The following is a 20822-nucleotide window of genomic DNA, read 5'->3' on the forward strand; positions in this document are numbered from 1 at the left end:
AATTTAAATCCTTGGTTTCAACATTCAGCAAACTATTGGCAAGCAACATTCATGTGTCAGTCATTGGTTGTCTATTGGTGATATTTGATCTGCTAGTAGGTCTAGTGGTGTATTGTAACCAGAGATTCATAAGTATTTTTTGTCAATCATGTGTTAATCCACAATGCATTGCATTTGCTGGCAGATCATCCTTTTGTTGGCACTAATCATTGCCTACTATAGATTTTTAGCTAGCTGATGACCACAGTGTAGCTACCAGTAATTATACTTCCAATTGGTTGAAGTTTACGGTTTTTGTTCAATCACCTTGTCAAAAGCAAATAGTGAAATGGTAGAAATTGCCACTTATTGTCAGATTGGCAATACGGACCATGACACGTGCCTCCCAATACCATGTATAACCAATACCATGTATACTAAAGTTAAGCTGCATGTGCTCGTGTGTCGATATGTCGGTACATGTTGGACCCATACTAGTCCTGCTGGTAATCCACATGGGTCTGGTACCTGAAACATCAAACCATGGTATCATATTTATACAAAGGTTTTTACAAAACATTGGCAATCAGTTCGTTGGTGAGATATTGATGTTGTAAACAAGAATTTGCTTGATGCATGCATATTGGACGGTAAAAATTAGCGATGGCATGAACCACCTAAACTATGCCTCCAAAGTTATGTTGATACTTGATAGTATTGGCAGTACAAAACGATAAGAAATGTGATCATATACTTGAGAGAGAAGTGACTTCTCTTTATCTTCTAGCGGTTGCTTTTCCAATATCTTCTGCGGTGGACCGGAGATGGTAGGAAGGTTGCGACTAAGAAAGGATGAATCAACCACACTATGATCTGATGAGTAGGCTATGACTGTGTGACATACATCTAAGGGATTTTTCTTCTACTTTTTCTTTTTTTTTTGCTTAGAACGTATGAAGCATGTACTTAATAAAAAGGACAATTTCATGGCTGGTAGGCCCTTATCTGGCTTATAACCTTTTATTTTCTTCCTTGTAAAGTTCTGTTATGTATTCTTTGTTCTTCTTTTCCCCTTCAATTTGTTATTGATGCTACAAACCAAATTAGGTTGTTATTTGTCCCGAAATGCCGCCTTGTATTGCATAAACTATTTTAGCAAGGACTTAAATCTTGGTCCAGGACTGGATATAGTAATCTGCTAGATTGATGGTATCAGCATGCCACTGCATTGTATCATCCAAAAAAGTATTAATATAAAAATAATACCAATCGTTACTAGACTATAATGTTTGATACTAGTACTTGGTCCGATTAGAAAATACCTATAGATACACACTATATAGATTGGTATATGAATCCATGTTCCTTAGTCTCATCCAGTGATTTCAATAGGCGCTCGGGCAAGGCAAGGCGAGGCTTGAGCGCCTTGCTTCATTTCCAGGCGACGTGTTTCAAAGAGGCGTCGCCTGGGCGCTCGCTTGAGCCCAGGCACCGAGCGCTTTAGGCGAGCACCTGGGTTAAACCAGGCGACCGAACCAGCGTTTTAGGTTTGGTTCGGTCTCCGGTGCTTTAGTTGGTTCAATCCTAACCCTACTCGTCGTTCACGTTGCCGCTCCCGCTGCTCGCTGCCGTTGTCGCTCGCCGCTCCCGCTCCCGCTCCCGCCCCCGTTGCTCGCTGCTGCCGTTGCCACTACCACTGCCATCACTCGTCGCTCTCGTTGCCTTTGCCGCTGCTCGCTGCTACCGCCGTCGTTGCCACTATCGCCACTCTCGTCGCTGCCGTTGCTTGCTGCTATCGTTGCCGTGCCACTGCCACTGTCGCCGCTTGCCGCTCGCCGCTCCCACTCCTGTTGTCGCTACCGTTGCTCGTTGCTACTGTTGCCACTGTTTTCGCTCACTGCTCCCCCTCCCACTGCTCGTCGCTATCGCTGTCGTTGCCGCTGTCGTTGCTTGCCGCTCCCGTTGTCGCTGCTACTGCTCGCTGCTACTGTTGCCATTGACACTGTCGCTGCTCGCCGCTCGCGCTCCTGCTCCTCGCTGCTACCATTGCCACTGTCGTCGCTCGCCGCTCTCGCTCCCGCTTTTCTCAATCAGCACCCTCTGTCTTCCCTTACACTCTTCTCTTCTCTTCGCATTCGATAGTATACTATTAACAGTATACAGTATACTATTAAAAGTATACAGTATACTGTTAATTGTATACTAGTAATAGTATTTATATTTATTCGAGTAATAATATATTATTTTAATTTTAATACTACTAATTTTTATTTATTTGAAATTATTGTTGGGTTTCAGGATAAATGGTAAGTGTACAGAGCAACTCAATAGAGTCTTCAATGACATCAAAAAAAGATCCTGCATGGAAGTATAATTATCTAAAGGATTCGAAAAATCCTAATGTAGTGACTTGCATATTCTGCGATAAGACTACTAAAGGTGGTATTTTTCGTACAAAACAATATCTAGTAGGAAATTTCAAGAATGCAACAGCTTGCAAAAAGTGTCCACCTGAGATAAAAGAAGAGTTGCTGAGTTATATGAATGAAAATAAGATGCAAAAAAATGAATCTTATGGGAATTTACCAGAAGACAATGTTAAAATCTCAGGGATGAAGAAGAAGATTATTCTATGAGTATTAACCCAAGTGGGAAAAAAATATATGACAAAAAAGGAAAAGAAGTTATGAGTACTAAGAAGGGTAAAAAAGGACCGTTGGATCTATATATGTTTCAAGGATCACAGAAGCAACAAGGACAAGCAGGAGGCTCAAAATTTAGACAAACAAATATAAGTGATGCTTGTGATAAAGAAATAAGAGGAAGAATAATTCAGCACATTGCTTGCTTCTTCTATCAGGCTGGTCTTCCCCTTAGTACAACTCGTTTAGACAATTTTAAGGTAATGATCGAAGCTATTGGAAGATATGGTGCGGGATTAAAACCTCCAAGTTATTATGAGATGCAAGTTTCATTTTGTAAAAAGAGTTGAATTATACAAATGACTTACTAAAGGGTCATAAAGAATCATGGGCAACACATGGTTTGCTCTATTATACCAGATGTTTGGATTGATAGGAGGCGCATGAGTATAATTAATTTTATAGTTAATTGTTCTTTAGAGATTATGTTTGTGAAGTCAATAGATGCTTCATCTTTTGTAAAATCTAGAGACGATATATAATTTACTTGACAAGTTCGTGGAAGAAATTGGAGAACAAAATGTTGTTCAAATCATAATCGACAACAAAAGCAACTATGTATTAGCCGGTAATATTCATCTTTTGAATTTTTGAATTATTTTATCTTCAATTAAATGTGTTAAACTTTCAAGTCTTATCATTTTTGTTATCTTTTTTCTCGACTCTCAAGTAAATTGCTTGAAACAAAAAGACCACTTATATTGGACTCTGTGCGGCATATTGTATTGATTTAATGTTGGAGGATAATTATATCAAATTATTACAACCTGGAGACGTAGTTGTCCTGGATCGAACGGTCATTGGAATTCCAAAGACCTTCAGCATTCTTATATAAAGATAATTCACGAATAATCTTATCTTGCACCTCAAGACTTGGAATTAATCTTGCAACGCACTGATATAACTCATCCAAAACTTCTACATCAAACCCAACAGATTTAATCTTATAAAAGAATTCAGGGTTCAAATAATATCCTGCTACATGTAAGGGACGATGAAGTTGACAATTTCATCTTTCGTTGATTGTAAAAATTTTCTCATATTTTTTTTATTTTTATTAAAAGACTTTTTAATTGTCTCATTTGCTCTATCCATAACCTCATAAATATATCTCATTGCAGGCTTGTTTTCATTAGCTACCAACCAAAGGACTCGAACAAGAGGGCCCATTACCTTTAATATATAAACTACATGATTCCAAAATGATGGCATTAAGATGATATCAATAGCTCTCTTGTCTTTTGCTTCTTTTGCCCATTTGCTTGTCATCCATTTCTCAGAGGTAAACATGTTTCTCAGATTATGTTTTTGACGATGCACACTATGTAATGTTAAGAATGAAGTAGCAAATCGAGTGACACCATATCTCACTAATTCTTTGTTCCCTGTAAATTCTCTCATCATATTCAAAGCCTTAATATGATTATAAAGAAATCTAACAACAAAAATTGCCTTTTCTAAGGTTTTCTTGATGTCTAAGATCTTTTCTGCAAGATATTGATGATTTAAATAAGTGGTTGGTGGGAGAAATGAGTGCTAACTTGCAAGATGCCGAAGACCAGCTTGTATTTAAAGATATAGATTGACATGGGGAGATGTGGCAAGAGCTTCAGTGCTGGAGAATTACAAACATATATAAGACAGATGACAAAGAGAAAAATGAGTGCAAAAGCATCAAACTCGGCTCCTGTTATTGTTGAAGACATAGAGAATGAAACATATTTTGATAAAAAGGAAGGACAAGAGGAAGAGCACGAATTCAATGAAGATGATTTGTGTGAAAATGACGATAATATTGATTATGATGAATGACTTTGATGTAAAATTTTATTGTTTTGAATTTTGAGACTTTTTGTTAATGTGACATTATGATTTTATACCTTAGATTTTCCTAATTTAATAGCATATTTTTATTTAAAAGTTTAAATAATTATATTTATTAATTATATTATATATTTTTATATTTTAGCGTCTCACTGTGTTCGGGCGAGCGCCTAGTGCCTCGGGCGTTTTTAGACCTTGGCGCCTAGCGTTTTTTAAATCACTGGTCTCGTCTGCAATTTTTTTGCACCATTAAGTAACAATGCACTTTTTTTTAATTTCTCTCTCTTTCTTTCTTTTTTTTAACTTTTTGGCAATGAACACATTGTCAATCAGGTTCTTGTATTATTTGTCATGAATGAAGTTTTAGATATAGGAAATAACCTTTGACAATCTTAGTGCTTCATGATGATTTTTACCGTGAGGTTGGTAAAATAGAAAGCTTTAATATCACAAATGTCCATCAGTAAAGGCTGAAATGGGATCTCACTCCATTGTCATTAGATTTTGAATTGGTGGATAGTTGGAATGACATCCTTTTCTTCGGTGGTATAGTGGGGAGAAGGTGCCCACTGAACTCCACCAGTTAGCTTAGCATATTTCCTGTGCTTGAATATACAGTTTTTGACAATTATCAGTTGTTGTGTTGTTGAAATGTTTTTTTTTTTCGCTAACACCACTGTTTGTCAAGTTAAATATATCCATGGATCATATGGCAATTTAATACTTCAGTTTCATCATTGTCATTCTAATGAAAATTGTGATAGTTGGTTACTGAACTAGCTTTGCTTTTTGTATATTGAAGTTTTTATGTAAATATATTAAAGGATAAACTTGGGTGGTGACATCCTGAAAGTAATACTCTTGTGAGATTGTCATGCTATTGTTCTTATGCATCTAACAGTTGAATATCACTTAGAGATTTCAATAACTATGTTACAGTATTAATCTTTTGCTACAGAACAAGGTTGTAAATTTATATGCTTATTTGTGACTGTGTATGACTGTTGACTTGCTAAATGAATTGGCATCTTGTTCATCTTTGTTAGTAGGTGATATGTTGTCTGGAAGGTGCAAGAATTGGCATACAATTTGAGACCATTTTTGCTGGTAACTAGAATAATATTATTTCTGATTTTTTATATTTTTTATTCTCATCTTTGATATACTTCAACTTGCCTTGTTCTCTTTTATTAGTCTTAAAAGAATTTGTCAGCAACTATCTTTCATCATCGTATAGTCAAGCATACTTGGAACTTGGCAACTGAGCATGAAATTGAGACTACTTTACTGTTTTAGAGGGGAAAAATATCCATAAAATGTAATATGGAGTTTTTTAAGCCTTTGCATAAGAAATCATCAAACTGATGATCCTTTTTTATAAATTTACGTGAATATAACTTCATAAAGAAACTCTTAGGTACTTTGAACTAATATAAGACCAATGGACCATAATAGTTTAGATGTTCAAAGGTTACGTATGACATTTGATAGCAACTTTGAAAAGCCTATTTTAGCTAATTTACAAAAATATGAACATCAATATAGGAATATATTATTGATAATAACTGCTGCTGTAGTAATTGCTATAGTATTATAGTACCAGTGCTATAGTACTAACTTTGGAAGATGCAATATTAAACATACAAGAACAAGTTTAGAAATATACAAGAGGGCATGGAAGAGATTGCTTATAAGCATACTACAGTAATTGCTACCACAAGTATTTCTGAACTAAAAGTGAAAATTGCAGGAGTAAGAAAAAAATTCAATCTTACCCGAAAAAGATCGAGAGGTAGGTTTACAAAAAAAAGATCATAATCATGGAAGGGACTCCACAACCCTGAGTTAGCAACAAGATGATCTTTGTCAGAAAAACTACAGTCATACACCAGAAAAGAAATCTTATACAAGTCATAAGGATCGAGTCAATCAAAAAGATGAGACATATCTAAAAGTCTAAAATCCAGGTGAGATAGATTCTTTCAAAAGTCAGACAAAATATGTTATTATCTAACAAAATATGATGGATGACATGACTAGGAACTCCGATGAGTGATGAAAAAAACAACACATCACCTCTATCATATGAGATAGGAACAGTGAAGCCCTTCATAAAGACAGCACGGGAGGACAAGAAATGAACTCACAAACTGAGTAGAAACAAGATCCAAAAATATCATCCACTGCCTATAAAAAGCCTGAAGACAGAAGGGGAGGGATTTCCAGCCTAAGTTCAGCCTTGTTAGTTTTTCTTCCACCTAATGTGCAAAGTGGACAAGGACCTTAGAATCCTAAGACTTAAGTTCTGTAAGTTCAAGTTCAAGAGACCTTCTATCATAGAACTTGTACACTTGTAAGTAATCTCTTGTAAACCCTATTGCATATTTTAAAACTTGTTCTTGTATACTGTAGCTGTAACTTCCTACGAGTCCCATCCATACCCTACAAAGCAATTTAGAAAACACTATACAGAGAAAATAGTCCCTAATTAGATTTTAGCACTACTAATATCTATTTATTTAGAATTGTTATTAGGGTTTCAAGATTAATGGCAAGTGTATAAAGCAATTTAGAAGATTCATCAAAAAATTTAAAAAAGGATCCTGCTTGGAAATACAATTATCTAAAGCATCCGTTCAATTTAATGTCATATTTTTATTTATATAATCATATTTATTTATTATATTTTATATTTTTTATATTTTAATATTTTAGAGTGCCTCGCATCGTTCGGGCGGGCGCCTAGGTGAGTGCTTGCTTAGCGCTTTTGGCATTTTCAGAACTTGGCGCTTTCTGGCTCTTGGCATTTTTTAAATCACTACACTATATGCATGTTTATTATCATAACTTAACCTCATACTCAAATCTGGTAGAACACTTAAGCTTGTTATGTCGTAGGGCCATATTTTTTTCGTTGTAAAATATACTTAAAATCAGGGTCTGCAGTACCGAACTATACCGCCCGGTACGGGCGGTATGTACCTGTTCGACCGGTTGCCGGTACGCGGACCGCTTGTTATCGGTCCGAGTGCACTGTAGCACTATAGCAGTACATTGTACTTGGCACGCTTGGGTGTACCGCTCGGTATATCGTATCGTACCGGTACCGAGCCCAGGTCGAAATATCGGTACGGTACGGTATTGCGAACCTTACTTAAAATAAACATTGATTCTTATGCATGCTCAACCAACAATTCATAGAACACTGAGAATAATATTTTTAGAAAGTATGTACTTCAATTTTAAAAGTCGAAAACATGAGCATGACATTTATCATATTTATGATGCATAGACATCACAAATCATATCACTATGTGAGGGTAATATATACATATTATTTATATTTCTATTAGCATGCTAGTTGTAATTGAATGTGTGTGAGACTCAAGTACTACAATAGCATTAGTACTGTAGCAATTATTATAGTAGCAATTTTTATCAATAATGTATTTCTATGTTCATCCTCATGCTTTTAGCTAAAATATACTTCCAAAGTAGCTATCAGATTTGGTTGCTTATACCAAGTTCAATGTGATGAAGGCAATAGTAGCATCAAAACAGATTTTGGTTGTTCAACGTGCCGCACATCGGACACATATGTGTTGGTGAATAACGATGAACCCGGTACACTGGTTTGTATGGGTGACTCAAAGGAAGGAGAAGAGGAAGGGGCGACGGTGGAGGAAAAGGAGGAAGAAAAAGAAGTGGTGGAGGAAGAGGAGGAAGCAAAAGGACGAAGAGAAAGGAAGAAGAGGTGGCGACAGAGGATGAGGAATGAGAGGAGGTTGGCGATAGTAAAAGGAGGCGAAACTCGTGAAGAAGTTTGTAATTGTCGAGATCAAGTGGGGAGGTATTCTGCAGGACTCATGCTGACCATGTGGGCCACTCGCCCGATGTGGCATTTGAGTAGGTGGCTGTATTTGGGAACTCATTTGTATTTTTAATGTGCAGTTGGAGTAAGAAGTTTAAGTGAATGCATAGTTATGAAATGCTTTGAATGTTTGGTTAACAATAGACGAAAACTGTATTTTAAATGTGCATTAATATACATATTGTTCGGTAAAATTGCATTTCAAAAGTCCATTGAATTTTTTGTGACAAATTTTCCCTTCTAATATTTTTAATATTTATTTAAAGTGAATACATTTTTTTATTTAAATTAATAAGTAAATAAATAAAATAAATAAATGAATGTATATAATCTTGTAAAAAAAAAATTGTATGACCCAAATATATAACAAATAAAAAAATAATCATATAAATAAATATAAAATGATCTTTACAAATAAATAAATAAAATTTCATGTTATAGAAAATATAAATCATATTATTTTCTCACTAAATCACCTTGACTTTACTGTAATTTTAATTTTTAAATAAAGTCATAGGGTACTTTAGGAATTTAAAAAATTACATTAGCATCATGTAAATATTGAAATGCTAATGCTACCCTAAGGTAGTATCAGCATTTTTGCATTTTCAATGCAGTATCCAAGCCAGATGTGATTTGAAAAAAATTTACCAATCACCAATGCACATTTGAAATGTGTTTCCAAATGCAATTGGTGTCAGGCTTGTGGTTATATAGCATCCAAGTGCCTACATGTCAAATTCCCTATCAGTAGGCTTGCACATTCTCCATTCTAGGATAAACTTTAATTCATAGTTCTTCTAGTAATTATACTGATTTTTGTTGTCTTTTATCCTATTTGTCCTAACCTTTGTCCCACTGAAGCAAAGGATATATATTTCTTTTTCTGGATAAAACTTGGTCAGCAATATTTCAGAGACTAGTTCGAGCAGACTTGGTACATGAGAAGAAGATAAAATAACACTATATTTATAATTTAAAGGAAAAAAGAAAATATTCTTTTTGCAGACATAGGCAAGTGGGACATTTAAAAAAAAAAGTTTAGTTTATCTAGAATGATCTAAGACCAGTGGTTCTTTAATTGTTATCATTTTGCAATTTAACTTTTTTATGGCTGCCAAATTTTTTTATGAAGACAACGCAGACTTGGAGTAAGTTTCTTGGACTTGGTGTGTGAAATGACTGTTTAATTGTTGGGTACACATAAGGATTGATGTGTGAAATGACTGTTTCTAATTTAGGATACAGGTAAAGGATCCAAAATTTGTAATAAGAGTGGAAATATGGGTTAAATAAAAAACTGTGTTTAAAATATGATAAAGAATCATTTTTATATATTTCAAATTCAATTGTTGTGTATATTTATTTTATTTTTTAAACTAATACTATGTTTAACTACTTTAAATAATTTCTAACCCTTTTTTTCTTCTCTTCACTTATGTTCTTGCTCTTATCACTTCTCTTTATCTATTTCTCTTCTGTTGCCTGTAACATCACTTAGAACATAATATAGTTGTTACAGCCAAGTGAGGCTTTTAATCCCTGATGGAGCTTTCTCTATCTAGGGTTGGCCACGGGATTCCTTTTTTCTGAAAGGGAAGTTCTGGATCATCATTTTCAAAATTCTATTAAAAGTCTAAGTATCCTTCAGCTAAAAGCAAACTTATGCCTTTGGTGCATCCTTCCTGCATTAGTTGAAAGAGTGGTTGCACTTTGTGGCTAATTAAGTTCCAATTTGATAATTGTAAATAGTTGGTCAACATTGAGGATGCCTTTGTCATGCTTAGAAAAGTTTAGTCATTGTGGTCTTTAAAAGAATGATTGTAACAGAATGTCAACTGAATCAATTGTTTTCACAAGTAAAGATTTTAATTTCGTATTGTACTGGAGTTACGAGATTCGCTCGGTAGGGTACGGTACTGTATACCGAGCGATACATTTCGGTATACCGCTTAGTATATATATATATATATATATATATATATATATATATATAAGTGAAAAAAAGGGGCGACTGCCTCGTCGCCCTTTTTGGTGTGTGGGGAGAAAAAACCTCGGTTTCTTCTCCCCACTTGGGTAGAAAACCGAGGCAACATTGCCTTGTTATATATATATAAGTAAAAAAAAAGAAAAATTGATTTCTGCAACGTCGCCTCTTCTCCCCACGCGGGTCGATGTCGTCGAGGCAACATCGCCTCCCTTCTCCCCACGCGGGTAGAAAAACGAGGTGATGTCGCCTTTATATATATATATATATATATATATATATATATATATAATCCTTTTCTGCGACGTCGCCTCTCTTCTCCCTACGACGTCGAGGATTCTTCTCCCCGCGTGGATGAAAAGTTGCCGATAGATGAGGAGAGAGTGGCGTTGATCTCCAGGTTCTCTTCTTCTTTCAACGGTACCACTCGGTAGCGGACAGTCCGTGAGTCCGTGAACCGGTCTGTTGGTGGACCGGTATGTACCGTTCGGTACGGGCGGTATTATTCAAAATTAAAATCCTTGTTCACAAGGACCACAAGTCTTGTTGAACCTCTGAATAAGTGGATGCATGACAGTCATATGGGTGAAAAGTATCTGATACAGTTTCGTCAATATCGGGCAATAGATGCATTTGGATGTTGTTATTAGCAATCAACAAAGTCTTTTAAAGGGTACTAGTGACTGCTCAGAATGCAAAATGAAGGCTGTTATGAATTCTTTAATCTAGGTTTTTACAAACTACAAAGTGCTAAACTGCATATTTCTTCTTATTATTTTAGTTTGTTATGGCATGGTTATACACTGGATTTGGGTTCTAGCTTGAGGTACGCTTAGGTTGTTTATGTTCCTTAACTAAATTCCCAGTCATATAAAATCATTGACTGCCTATCTTTGTCTCTAGTTTTTCATTGGATTTAGCTGCATTGTCTCTTTTCACTCCATCTTGTCATAAACCTAACATTTTTTATTAGTTTAAATTTTATATGGGAACAAATGATGAAGCTAGATTCACTTAACAAGTTGTGCAGGAGATAGTGGAAAGAGGTGAATGTCCACATTACTCAATTAGCATGGATGCATTATGTATTTGGCCTGAATGCATTAGATAGTAAATAACGTTTCTTCAGCTGATTTCTAGGAAACAATGATGGGCAACTGTCTAGTAAACAGGACATCACTGTAGGGTTCATCTCGCAATAATATTTGTTTGTAAAATCAGTTTGGTGTATGCTTTTGGTGATTCAAAGGTGTCTCACTACTTTTATATAGTTAAGTCACGAGAGTACTTGGGAAATATGAGGTATTTCTATTGTTATTGTTGTTAAAAATTGAAAATACTTTGTAGATCTTGTTTAATTTGTATAGATTTCACTACTTTTGTTTTGCATAGTTTAGAGATGAGATTCCTTTGTAGCCACTTGGAAAATATCAGGTATTGTACTTTTAACATTGTCGAAAATGAGAAATCTTTGCAGATCTTGCTGTAGCCATATTGTAATTATTATTATTTTGCTGGGCAAAGTTTATGCCATGGCTATGTTATGACCTTTATTTAAAATAACCTTCTGGGCTATTTAAAATATGACTTCACTGATATTTACCACGTGGGCTATGTTATGCCACTATATTCATTGGATTTCACTAGGGGTATTTTGGGTAAGGTAAGCAATTTCGAATAATATCGTCTGGTACGGGTGGTACTTACCGGTCCGTCAGCTTACCGGTACACGGATCGCCCCTTACCGGACGGAACGATAAATATATATATATATTAATTATATATATATTTATATATAAATATGTTATAAAAGGTGATGTGGCGTCGCCTTTTTCGGCGATGTCGCCGAGGTGACGCCACATCCCTTTTTCGGCGACGTCGCTTTTTATAAGAATATTTATATATAAATATATAATATTATATATATATATTATATATAAACGAGGCAATGTCGCCCCGCGTGGGAGAAGGAAAAGGCGACGTCGCGTCGGACGTTGCCGAGGCGACACGACGTCACCTTTTATAAAAATATTTTATATATAAATATTTATATATAAATATATATATATACGGTTTCGTACCATATCGAGCAAATGTCGAAACTCCGGTATGGTACAAAATTGCATAGCTTGATTTTGGAAATCTAGGTAGGAAGCCTGGGTTGATTTTGCAATTAAAAGGGTATTAGATTTGTCTTAAATAATGTGGAAATAATAGAATCAGAGCCTCTAAATTGACTTTAATCTTATAGTGGAATGGGTTCCCGATTTGACATACCGAATTTTCTTAAAAGAAAAGTCTGATGTGTATCCTACCACCTCCCCTACCTTCTTCGGGTCCTGTAGGATTTAGTCACATCACCTAAAATAAAATTCCCAATGGTCCCCTTTCCTCTAAGCCTTTTCGTTAACTTTTCTCAATGCTGTATATCAGGAGTGTGGCTGGCGAAGGAGATTGTCCTTGGAGAGGAGAATAAATTGAGGTAGGAGTGTAATAGACTAGTTGCTTTGATTACTAAGCTATATCATTGTAGCTAGGCATTTGTGATGTTGACGTAACTTTGTAATTTAGAAATTTAGATATAACAATCAGCTACTGTAGCTACATATGCATATTATTTTGTTTATTGGACCCTTGTATTTTGATGGCATTGTTTGTCTAGGATCTTTTGAAGAACTAGATTTAAGTTTACATAGCAATATTATTTAGAATATAAAGTAATTTGAAGTATGCACTTGGTGATGGCTATAATTTTTTCATTAGGTCTTTAATTTTACTGTATAAATTTTTATTTCTTATGATCTTTTGAAGAATTGGGAATACTAATTCCTGTACTTCTCGTTTGCAGGAGAACCTTGTGAAATATACCATTGTGTGCTTGAAAGCAAATCATTTCTTGAAAAGATGTCAGTGATTGAGCACACAGTTCCTTTCTTTCTCCCAATACGGGAAGCAGAAAATGACCTTCTCTCTTCTAATGCAATTGTGGGTTTAGCTACTGGTTTAGCTTATCTTTTATTGAATTTGTCTACTGATATTTGTTATTCATGACTAGAAATTCATAGATTATGTTGGAGAAATTCTGCAGTCGTATGTTGAGAGGAGAGAACAGGTAAGATTATGTTGATTAAATTAATTGACAAGCCAGAATCTTCAGAACTTCAATATATGTCCAATTAGTAATTAATTCAGAATGTTTCTTGTTTAACTGTCTTTTATGTTGTTTGTTGTCTTCATTTATATATTTTTGGTTTTAACCCATTCATTTTTTTATTTATGTCAGGATAAGAGTTCTTTGTATAGAAAGTGCCAATAAGTTTGTTGTTTCTTTTCTCTAACAATATTTATACTAAAAAGAAACTTCGAGATGTGTTTTTTCCCAGAGGAGAAGCTTAGATTATCATCATGAGTTAATGTTTTAGAGAATTTCCACAAAGATGGAAATATGTTAAGGTTCCAAAGTGTTGAGATCTAGGTATACTAAGTATTAATATGCTTTGCCATAGGATTCCTCATTGGATATGATATATCATTCATCCTTCTCAAAAAGGTGCTGACAGGTGGCAGACACTGCACTTTTGTGTTGGGGCATGTTTTATCTTTCCTTTTGCTGATTGAATTTAACCAACTGTCATGGAACAGAAAACTAAATTGCATTATCTACTACAATTTTGAATCAGAAAAACTTCATTTTTCATCTGAAATGTATCTACAAATGATGGTAAAGAGAGAACTGCAAGGACAAAAAAGCTATGCTACCAGTAGACTTACAACTTCTCTGTGCTGGGCAATTTTAGGTTAGTTTTTCATTATATCTTTTCTTGAGAGATTCTTAGATGTGGACTGGTTTTATAAGAAGATTTTATCTCAGGTTCTAGGAATGTGCTCCAAATTGGTGCTTCCATAGTTCGAGAAAGAGTATAAGCCTCCCAAGGATCAAAACAAATGGAAACCAATTAATTATATTGCTGAGAATTTTAGGGAAAAACAGCAGAAAATTAGAAAGAGAACTCAAGACCTTTCTGGGTCAAATTGTAGGGTAAAACTGCAAAAAATAATTAATTATATTGCTGAAAATTTTATGGAAAAACAGCAGAAAATTAGAAAGAGCACTCAAGACCTTCCCTGGTCAAATTGTAGGGTAAAACTGCAAAAAATTAAAAATATCAGTCGAGACCTGCTCTGGGTCTTGTGGGCTTTCTTGTCAAAGTATTCTACCACCTAGCAAAACTCACAAGAAACCTTAAAAGATTGAAATATCCCTTATTTACTGCTGTGATAATCCCTTTTCTCTCTGTTTAAATGACCCTATTGAAGAAACTCAATAGATTGTGTTGGCAGTTGTTTGATATTTTGCACCACAATGGTGATACTTGTTCATGTTATTAGATGTTCACTTCTAGGTTTATTTTTTATGACTGAGCATCAAGTTCCATGACCACTTGGTTATTTATCTGTATCACTTGTGGCCCAACTTAATATTTTAAGATCCTTTAACTCATAAGGCAAGATTTTTTGAAACCGTATCTTGGTTTTTAATTTCTGACTTGACACAAGCATTGTACACTATTGAAGCAATAAATGTTGATTGCCTTTCTCTAGGAAATCATTATTTGTAATGCAGTCACTATTTAGTGTAAAAAGAAGTTTGAGCACCAGAAACACTTGCAAAATTTGCTTCCTCTCTGTGTGATATTCTCTTTAGATTTACATTATACTTCAAAGTTAATCATGAAAATCTGTTTGGTGTTTTCTAATATGGAACAAAGGAACAATATATGTTGTGTTAAGATTCTGATTTTACTATCTGGATGTGGCAGCAAATTGGTCTAATAACTTGCAATTTATCTTTTGTTCTTGATGTATCTAAGCTAAACTTATTACCTTATTGTTTTTATCATGGTGGAACCAGCCAGTCATGTGTAGTATCTGTACATATTCACTTTGAGAGTGTATTATAATTTATAAGAATTATTGGATAATAGTCATTGTCAGGTTTCATGCCGAGTACTCATGCAAATTTTATGTTTCTTGTTGATGCTATTTCCTCCCAAATTATATGTGCTAAGTTTAACTCTTCTTCACATGCTGTAAACCTTTTATTAATAAAGAATTTCCTCTGTGTTTAAAATTTCTGGATTTGTTAGGTTCGCCTTATCAAGGAGCTATATGGAAACCAAATTGGGGAACTATTTCATAGCCTTTCTTACAACTTAATTGAATTTGTATTGGAGGACTTTGATTGGTACGTGCCAAATAACTCTTCAATTTATGCATAGTTTTACAAGCAACCTCATAGACTTTGTTTTGTGATTTTCTTTATGCAGTATGCCAACCAAGTGCATTGAATCACTTTGAAGTTGTTAATCATCATGTGTTATGACTAATTATATGATGAAAATTACTAATCTCATTGTGCCTAATAAGACTGTAAAGCATGCCTTCAAAATTTGTCTGAATTATCCTTGCTAATAAATCCTGCACGCCCAGTACCCACTTAGTCTCTTACAACCTAGAGAAAGATGTGTTGATGGAGAAAAGGAGTTATTAAGATCTGCAGTACTACAAAATTTAGTCCCTGTTCTATGGAATCCAAAGCCTTGTCTTTGAAATATGCTCCCAAAGATGACAAGCGTATCTACAGAACTCTAATACCATATTTCTTTTACCTAAAATGAGCACTCATGAGAGCTAGGTTGATTTCTGTTTGGCTATTTTTTGTATTAAACCCAAGTTCATAGTTCAAGTCTTCAAGCTCAGATAACTTGCCGATATGAGAAGCTAATATGAAGATGAAACTTTTTGAACATGAGTTCCCCCGATACTTGTTCAGTTGACTGCCCTATCACAATGAGATGCCAATTCACCAATTTAGTTGGTGCAGAGAGGAAATATACTGACAGGTCACAAGCATGCAGATGACCATGTCAAATCCAAAGAAAGTTGTGCATACATCTATTCATATAATGTAGCTTTAGCACTTGAAATTGATATCATTATTTCTACTCTGTCTATTCACATTTTGGAAAACCATGTCTTACAATTAGATTAGATGGCCATCACATAATCAATTGATAATGAAAGTGAAAAAGCATCTGCTGGAGCATAAATGAGGGCAGAGCTACATTAGAAGAAACATTGAAGGTCATCAATATATGTGTTTATTTTCAAATTTTTTGAGCACTGGATTTGTGGCAGCTTTGGTTCAGGTTGAGGATGGTCATTGACTAAAAATGCTTGCTCAGGCTATCAGAAGTGCAGAATCACAGGATGAGAGGGTTTTAGCCTTTTTTTCACAGTTCTGTTTCCTGATCATCCATATTTGGCAAGTATCATAAATTGGACCTCATTGTGGCAAATTGTGGTTTTTCTTTTTATGTCCCTTGTGAAGGAATACGTGATGCTCTGATGTAACTATGCTTTGTCGTTGTTGATCAAATTGTAGAAATTTTTTATCAGTTATTTTTCTTTTTCTTGTGCAGCAAGGTGACTGTCAGTCTCAGATATGCCGACCTTGTTTCTATATTGCCAAGTAGGATCAGGGTTTTGGCATGGCCTGTACACCCTTCTAAGAAGATTTTAGCGGTGGATAGAAAAGAAAGTGGGCCTGCACTAGCTCAATCTATTCCATCTCGTCTTTCCTATGCTGAGGATGCTCTCAGAACTATGAGCTTGCCAGAAGGTATGTTGTAACCGAGTGCTTCGACTTTTTCTGAACACCGTGAATGCTTCATATTCTTGCTTGCTTATTTTCCCTTCTATATTTTCAGCATATGCAGAGATAGTGTTGAATCTCCCCCGGGTGCTGCAACAGATGTTCCCACATCTTGGTGGTGCTTAAGTTTAGGTGAGCGCTTGCATTCGGAACAAATATCAAAGCTATATGGTTCTCTATCATGACCAAAATAATGCAAAGAAACCTTGGCTCACAGCAAAGGATGCTAGTCTTCCTGCACCATTTCTCACTGCTTAAGAATGTTTTACGGGAAACTACAGACCAGCACAATCTGATAAGCAGTCCATTTCATTCTGCATGTAGATAGATTTTGATACACTAATTTTGACTTGGGTCTGTTGAAGTTACCATGGATGAAAGGTCTTGTTGTGTTTCTTAGAACTGATAACTAACTTTTCTATGAGACCTGTAAAGAGGACTGCTAATTATTATATGAGCGATGCTACTTAGGCTTTTGCAAGTTTTTATTGCCAGATTTGAAGTCTTGTTTTTGTTTTTCTAGATCCATTTAAATCTGAAGATGGGACTTTAATGCAGTTATATGGATAAATGATCGACCGAATGCCAGGAAGATCTAGAGATTAGAAGAGGTAGGGAAATTAGTTATAGTGATGCCAGGAGAGGTAGAGAGAGAGACTTTATTAGCTATTATAAATAAAATAAATTAATATGTTTGAGTCAACTAAAGATATTATTATTTTTTACAAAATTCAATGATGGGCCTTATTGCTTTCTAGAGAAATTTGGCAACTAAAACTTAAGTTGTACAAGTGCAAAACCTATGAACTTTGACATACCGAAAGCTGTGTTGGGTCTGACATCTCGTTGTCCATTTCCACACTGGGTTGACACTAGATGCTATTAATTAAAATGAATTTTAATTATAGCATCTGACGCTTGATGAATGGTTTGATCATCAAGCAGTTTGATGAATGAGATGAGGTTGATCTGACGCTTCAATGTTTCTGGTGGATTTGACGGGGCTTGGAATGAAATCAGTTTATATTTTAAAAAGCTGTCTCTTATTTAAGTGATAGACTACGATGTATTAAAAATGACTTGCGTGTGATCTGTCACTTAAATATTAGATGACAAAGTAACGAGTTGGATGGTTTAAACAGCAGTTTCGGGTTGGGGTTGGGGTTGGGAAAAATCACATATACCCTCTTAGTTATCTCCTTATTACATCCGCGTCTCTAAACTTTCAAGTCACATTTGGGTCTCTATAATGTAGAAAAATGATGCAAGTTAGTCCATTACTAACTCTATCGTGCGACTCTTTGACGAGAAGCATTGTCGTACTAAAGTAGGTGTTTGCCCAACGCTCGGATAACAATCCTTGATGGCGGAGAAGAGTAGCAAGTTCTTGTATATGCCATCGGACACGATGCAGCAGCAGCGTTGCACGTTGCCTCGCACCATGGCAGCGAGCTCCATGTCGAAGCCCATGGGGAACTTGAGGAAGCTGTATGAGTTGTAGGGGCCCTCGGGTCCTCCTCTTGTTTGTCGTCAGTGAAGAGGAAGTCGTACTGCATGTTGGGGGTCTTCATCATCGTCGAAGGGATCGAGCCACGAGTTCTTCTTCTTCGTGGCGTAGATGGAGAAAGTGGGCCGCCGTGGATGCTAAGCTAAAGAAGATAAAATGAAGGTGGAAGTTGAGGAGTGATAGTGAGTGAGAGAAGGAAACGATGGGTAGACGGGAGAGAGGGAGTTGGGAAGGAGATGGGAGGGAAGGCAGAGAGGAGGGTCCCTGCTACCCGAGGCAGTGCTTTTTCGTCAGAGTTATACGACAACGTTAGCAATGAAATGAACCAATTTGTATCATTTTCAAAGCTCTAGCGATCCAAATGCCACGAGAATCAACGAACAATTAACTGTTAGGATCAAGAGTACTAATAGGAGAAGGGGGGGGGGGGGGGGGGTGAATTAGTGCAGCGGAAAACTTTCGATGATTTAAAACGACGTTCGTACGATAAAAACGATTTTGGTAAGAAAGCCGATTCGAAAATCACTTTAACTTATGATTAAGCGAGATGCAGTTAAAGTAAAGATATAGAGGCAGTTTGCAGTTAAGATAAAGAACATAATGTAATTGCAAACCGAAATACGACGTTCGTACGATAAAAATGATTTCGACATGAAAGTCGATTCGAAAGTTGCTTTAACTTAGATTAAGCGAAGTGCAGTTAAAGTAAAGCTATGGAGGTAGTTTACAGTTAAGATAGAGAACAGAAAGTAAATGCAAACCGAGATTTAGAGTGGTTCGGTCAATCTTGACCTACATCCACTTTTGGCTTCCTCCTTTGATGAGGTCACCGACGTCCACTAGAGGCATTCCTTCAATAGGCGAAGGCCAACCACCCTTTTACAGTTTCACTCCTTTTGACAGATTTAGGAGACAACCCTTACAAACTTTTCTCTCCTCTCTCGAAAGATCAAAACTTGGAAGAAAAGAGGGAGGAGAACTTCTAGCCTTTACAACATTTTTGAGCTCTAAAAATTATAGAGTAAGATTGGATTTTCGGTGCCCTTTCATGTAGGAAAGGTTGGGATATATATAGGCCCCAAACTGAATTTGGAGCTCAAAAATGTTTTTTCTCGGATTTCCGTGGTCCTGGCGGTACTACCTCCTGACCGGGGCGGTACAACTGCCTGGTATCTCAGAGACTGAGCCTTTGGGCGATACCACCGCTTGATAGGGGCGGTTGCACCACCTAGTCTCGCTCGGAGATTGAGCCCAGGCGGTGCCACCGCCTAACCTGGGCGGTTGCACTGCTCAGCTTTCTTGAGAGACCATCTCTTGGGCGGTGCCACCATCGACCCTAGCGGTGCCACCGCCTAGCAGGAATTCTGGTCCGAATGGGTTGATCCATTCGGCCCAATTTGGGTCTATCAAGGGTCTAATTGCCCCCAGATTAAGTTAATGGGATCACCTCCCATTCCTAACTTAATCTACATGCTAACAATGATATTTCTTAAAACATTTACTACAACTTGCTCCGGTAAGTCAATCGCTTCTTCCGGTGAACTTCTGGCGAATATCCGACGAACCTTCGGCGATGCTCCGGCGGACCTCAAGCAAACTCCTGGACTTGCGGCAATCCACTTGGCGAGTTCTGATGAGCTTCTTTGGCAAGCTCCTAGACTTCTCGGATTTGTTCCCGCAGAACCTCCGACAACCGTCCGGACTTCCGTCGAACTCTCGAATCCCCAACGTGATAATGGTCTTGACTCCGGCGCAACTTCTGCTGCATGTTTTACTTCCATCGTAGTTAATCCTGCACACTTATCTCAACATATGGATTAGATAACAAATGACAATTGACTTCATCATCAAAATCTGAGATTCAACAATCTCCCCCTTTTTTATGATGACAATCAATTGATAACGGAGTTAACCTTAACTCCCCCTATCTATATGCCATACTTGAGATAAGTCATTCTTGAATTCAAGGCCTTTGAATTCAATAGACTTATTGATAAGTTAAGAACTCTTAACCTTATCAATTACTCCCATCATGATTCCTATCACGATGTATCTTACTGAAAATGATGTCAAGACTTGACATCCATTCTCAATTTTTACATTTCAAATATGAATGATGGTAGTAGTTCAACATAAGATATTAACATGTAAATTTACAATTTAAGCTTTTGATATCTTAACGTAAAGCAAACATTTCAAGTGTTTAGCAATCGTAGCATCACATGGCAAGATATCAA

General features: G+C 36.2%; 1 protein-coding gene across 3 annotated transcripts in view; it reads left to right on the forward strand.

The window, feature by feature from the left end:
* The window catches only part of LOC135585557 (uncharacterized), a 36104-nt gene extending 18545 nt beyond the window's left edge, over positions 1-17559 (forward strand). Inside the window, exons 8-13 of one of the 3 annotated variants that reach the window (XM_065127729.1) lie at positions 5555-5612; positions 13212-13348; positions 13419-13475; positions 15511-15608; positions 16846-17045; positions 17134-17559. In XM_065127729.1, coding sequence (XP_064983801.1) covers positions 5555-5612; positions 13212-13348; positions 13419-13475; positions 15511-15608; positions 16846-17045; positions 17134-17204 — 621 coding nt within the window. In that variant the 3' untranslated portion in view covers positions 17205-17559. Of the gene's footprint in view, positions 1-5554; positions 5613-8045; positions 8750-13211; positions 13349-13418; positions 13476-15510; positions 15609-16845; positions 17046-17133 lie in introns of those variants that run through there. The other 2 variants (XM_065127730.1, XM_065127731.1) reach the window with 2 other exon arrangements.
* The last annotated feature ends 3263 nt before the right edge of the window (positions 17560-20822 follow it).

Source organism: Musa acuminata, chromosome BXJ2-10 (genome assembly GCF_036884655.1).
Source record: "Musa acuminata AAA Group cultivar baxijiao chromosome BXJ2-10, Cavendish_Baxijiao_AAA, whole genome shotgun sequence".
In the NCBI taxonomy this organism is placed as follows: Eukaryota; Viridiplantae; Streptophyta; class Magnoliopsida; order Zingiberales; family Musaceae; genus Musa; species Musa acuminata.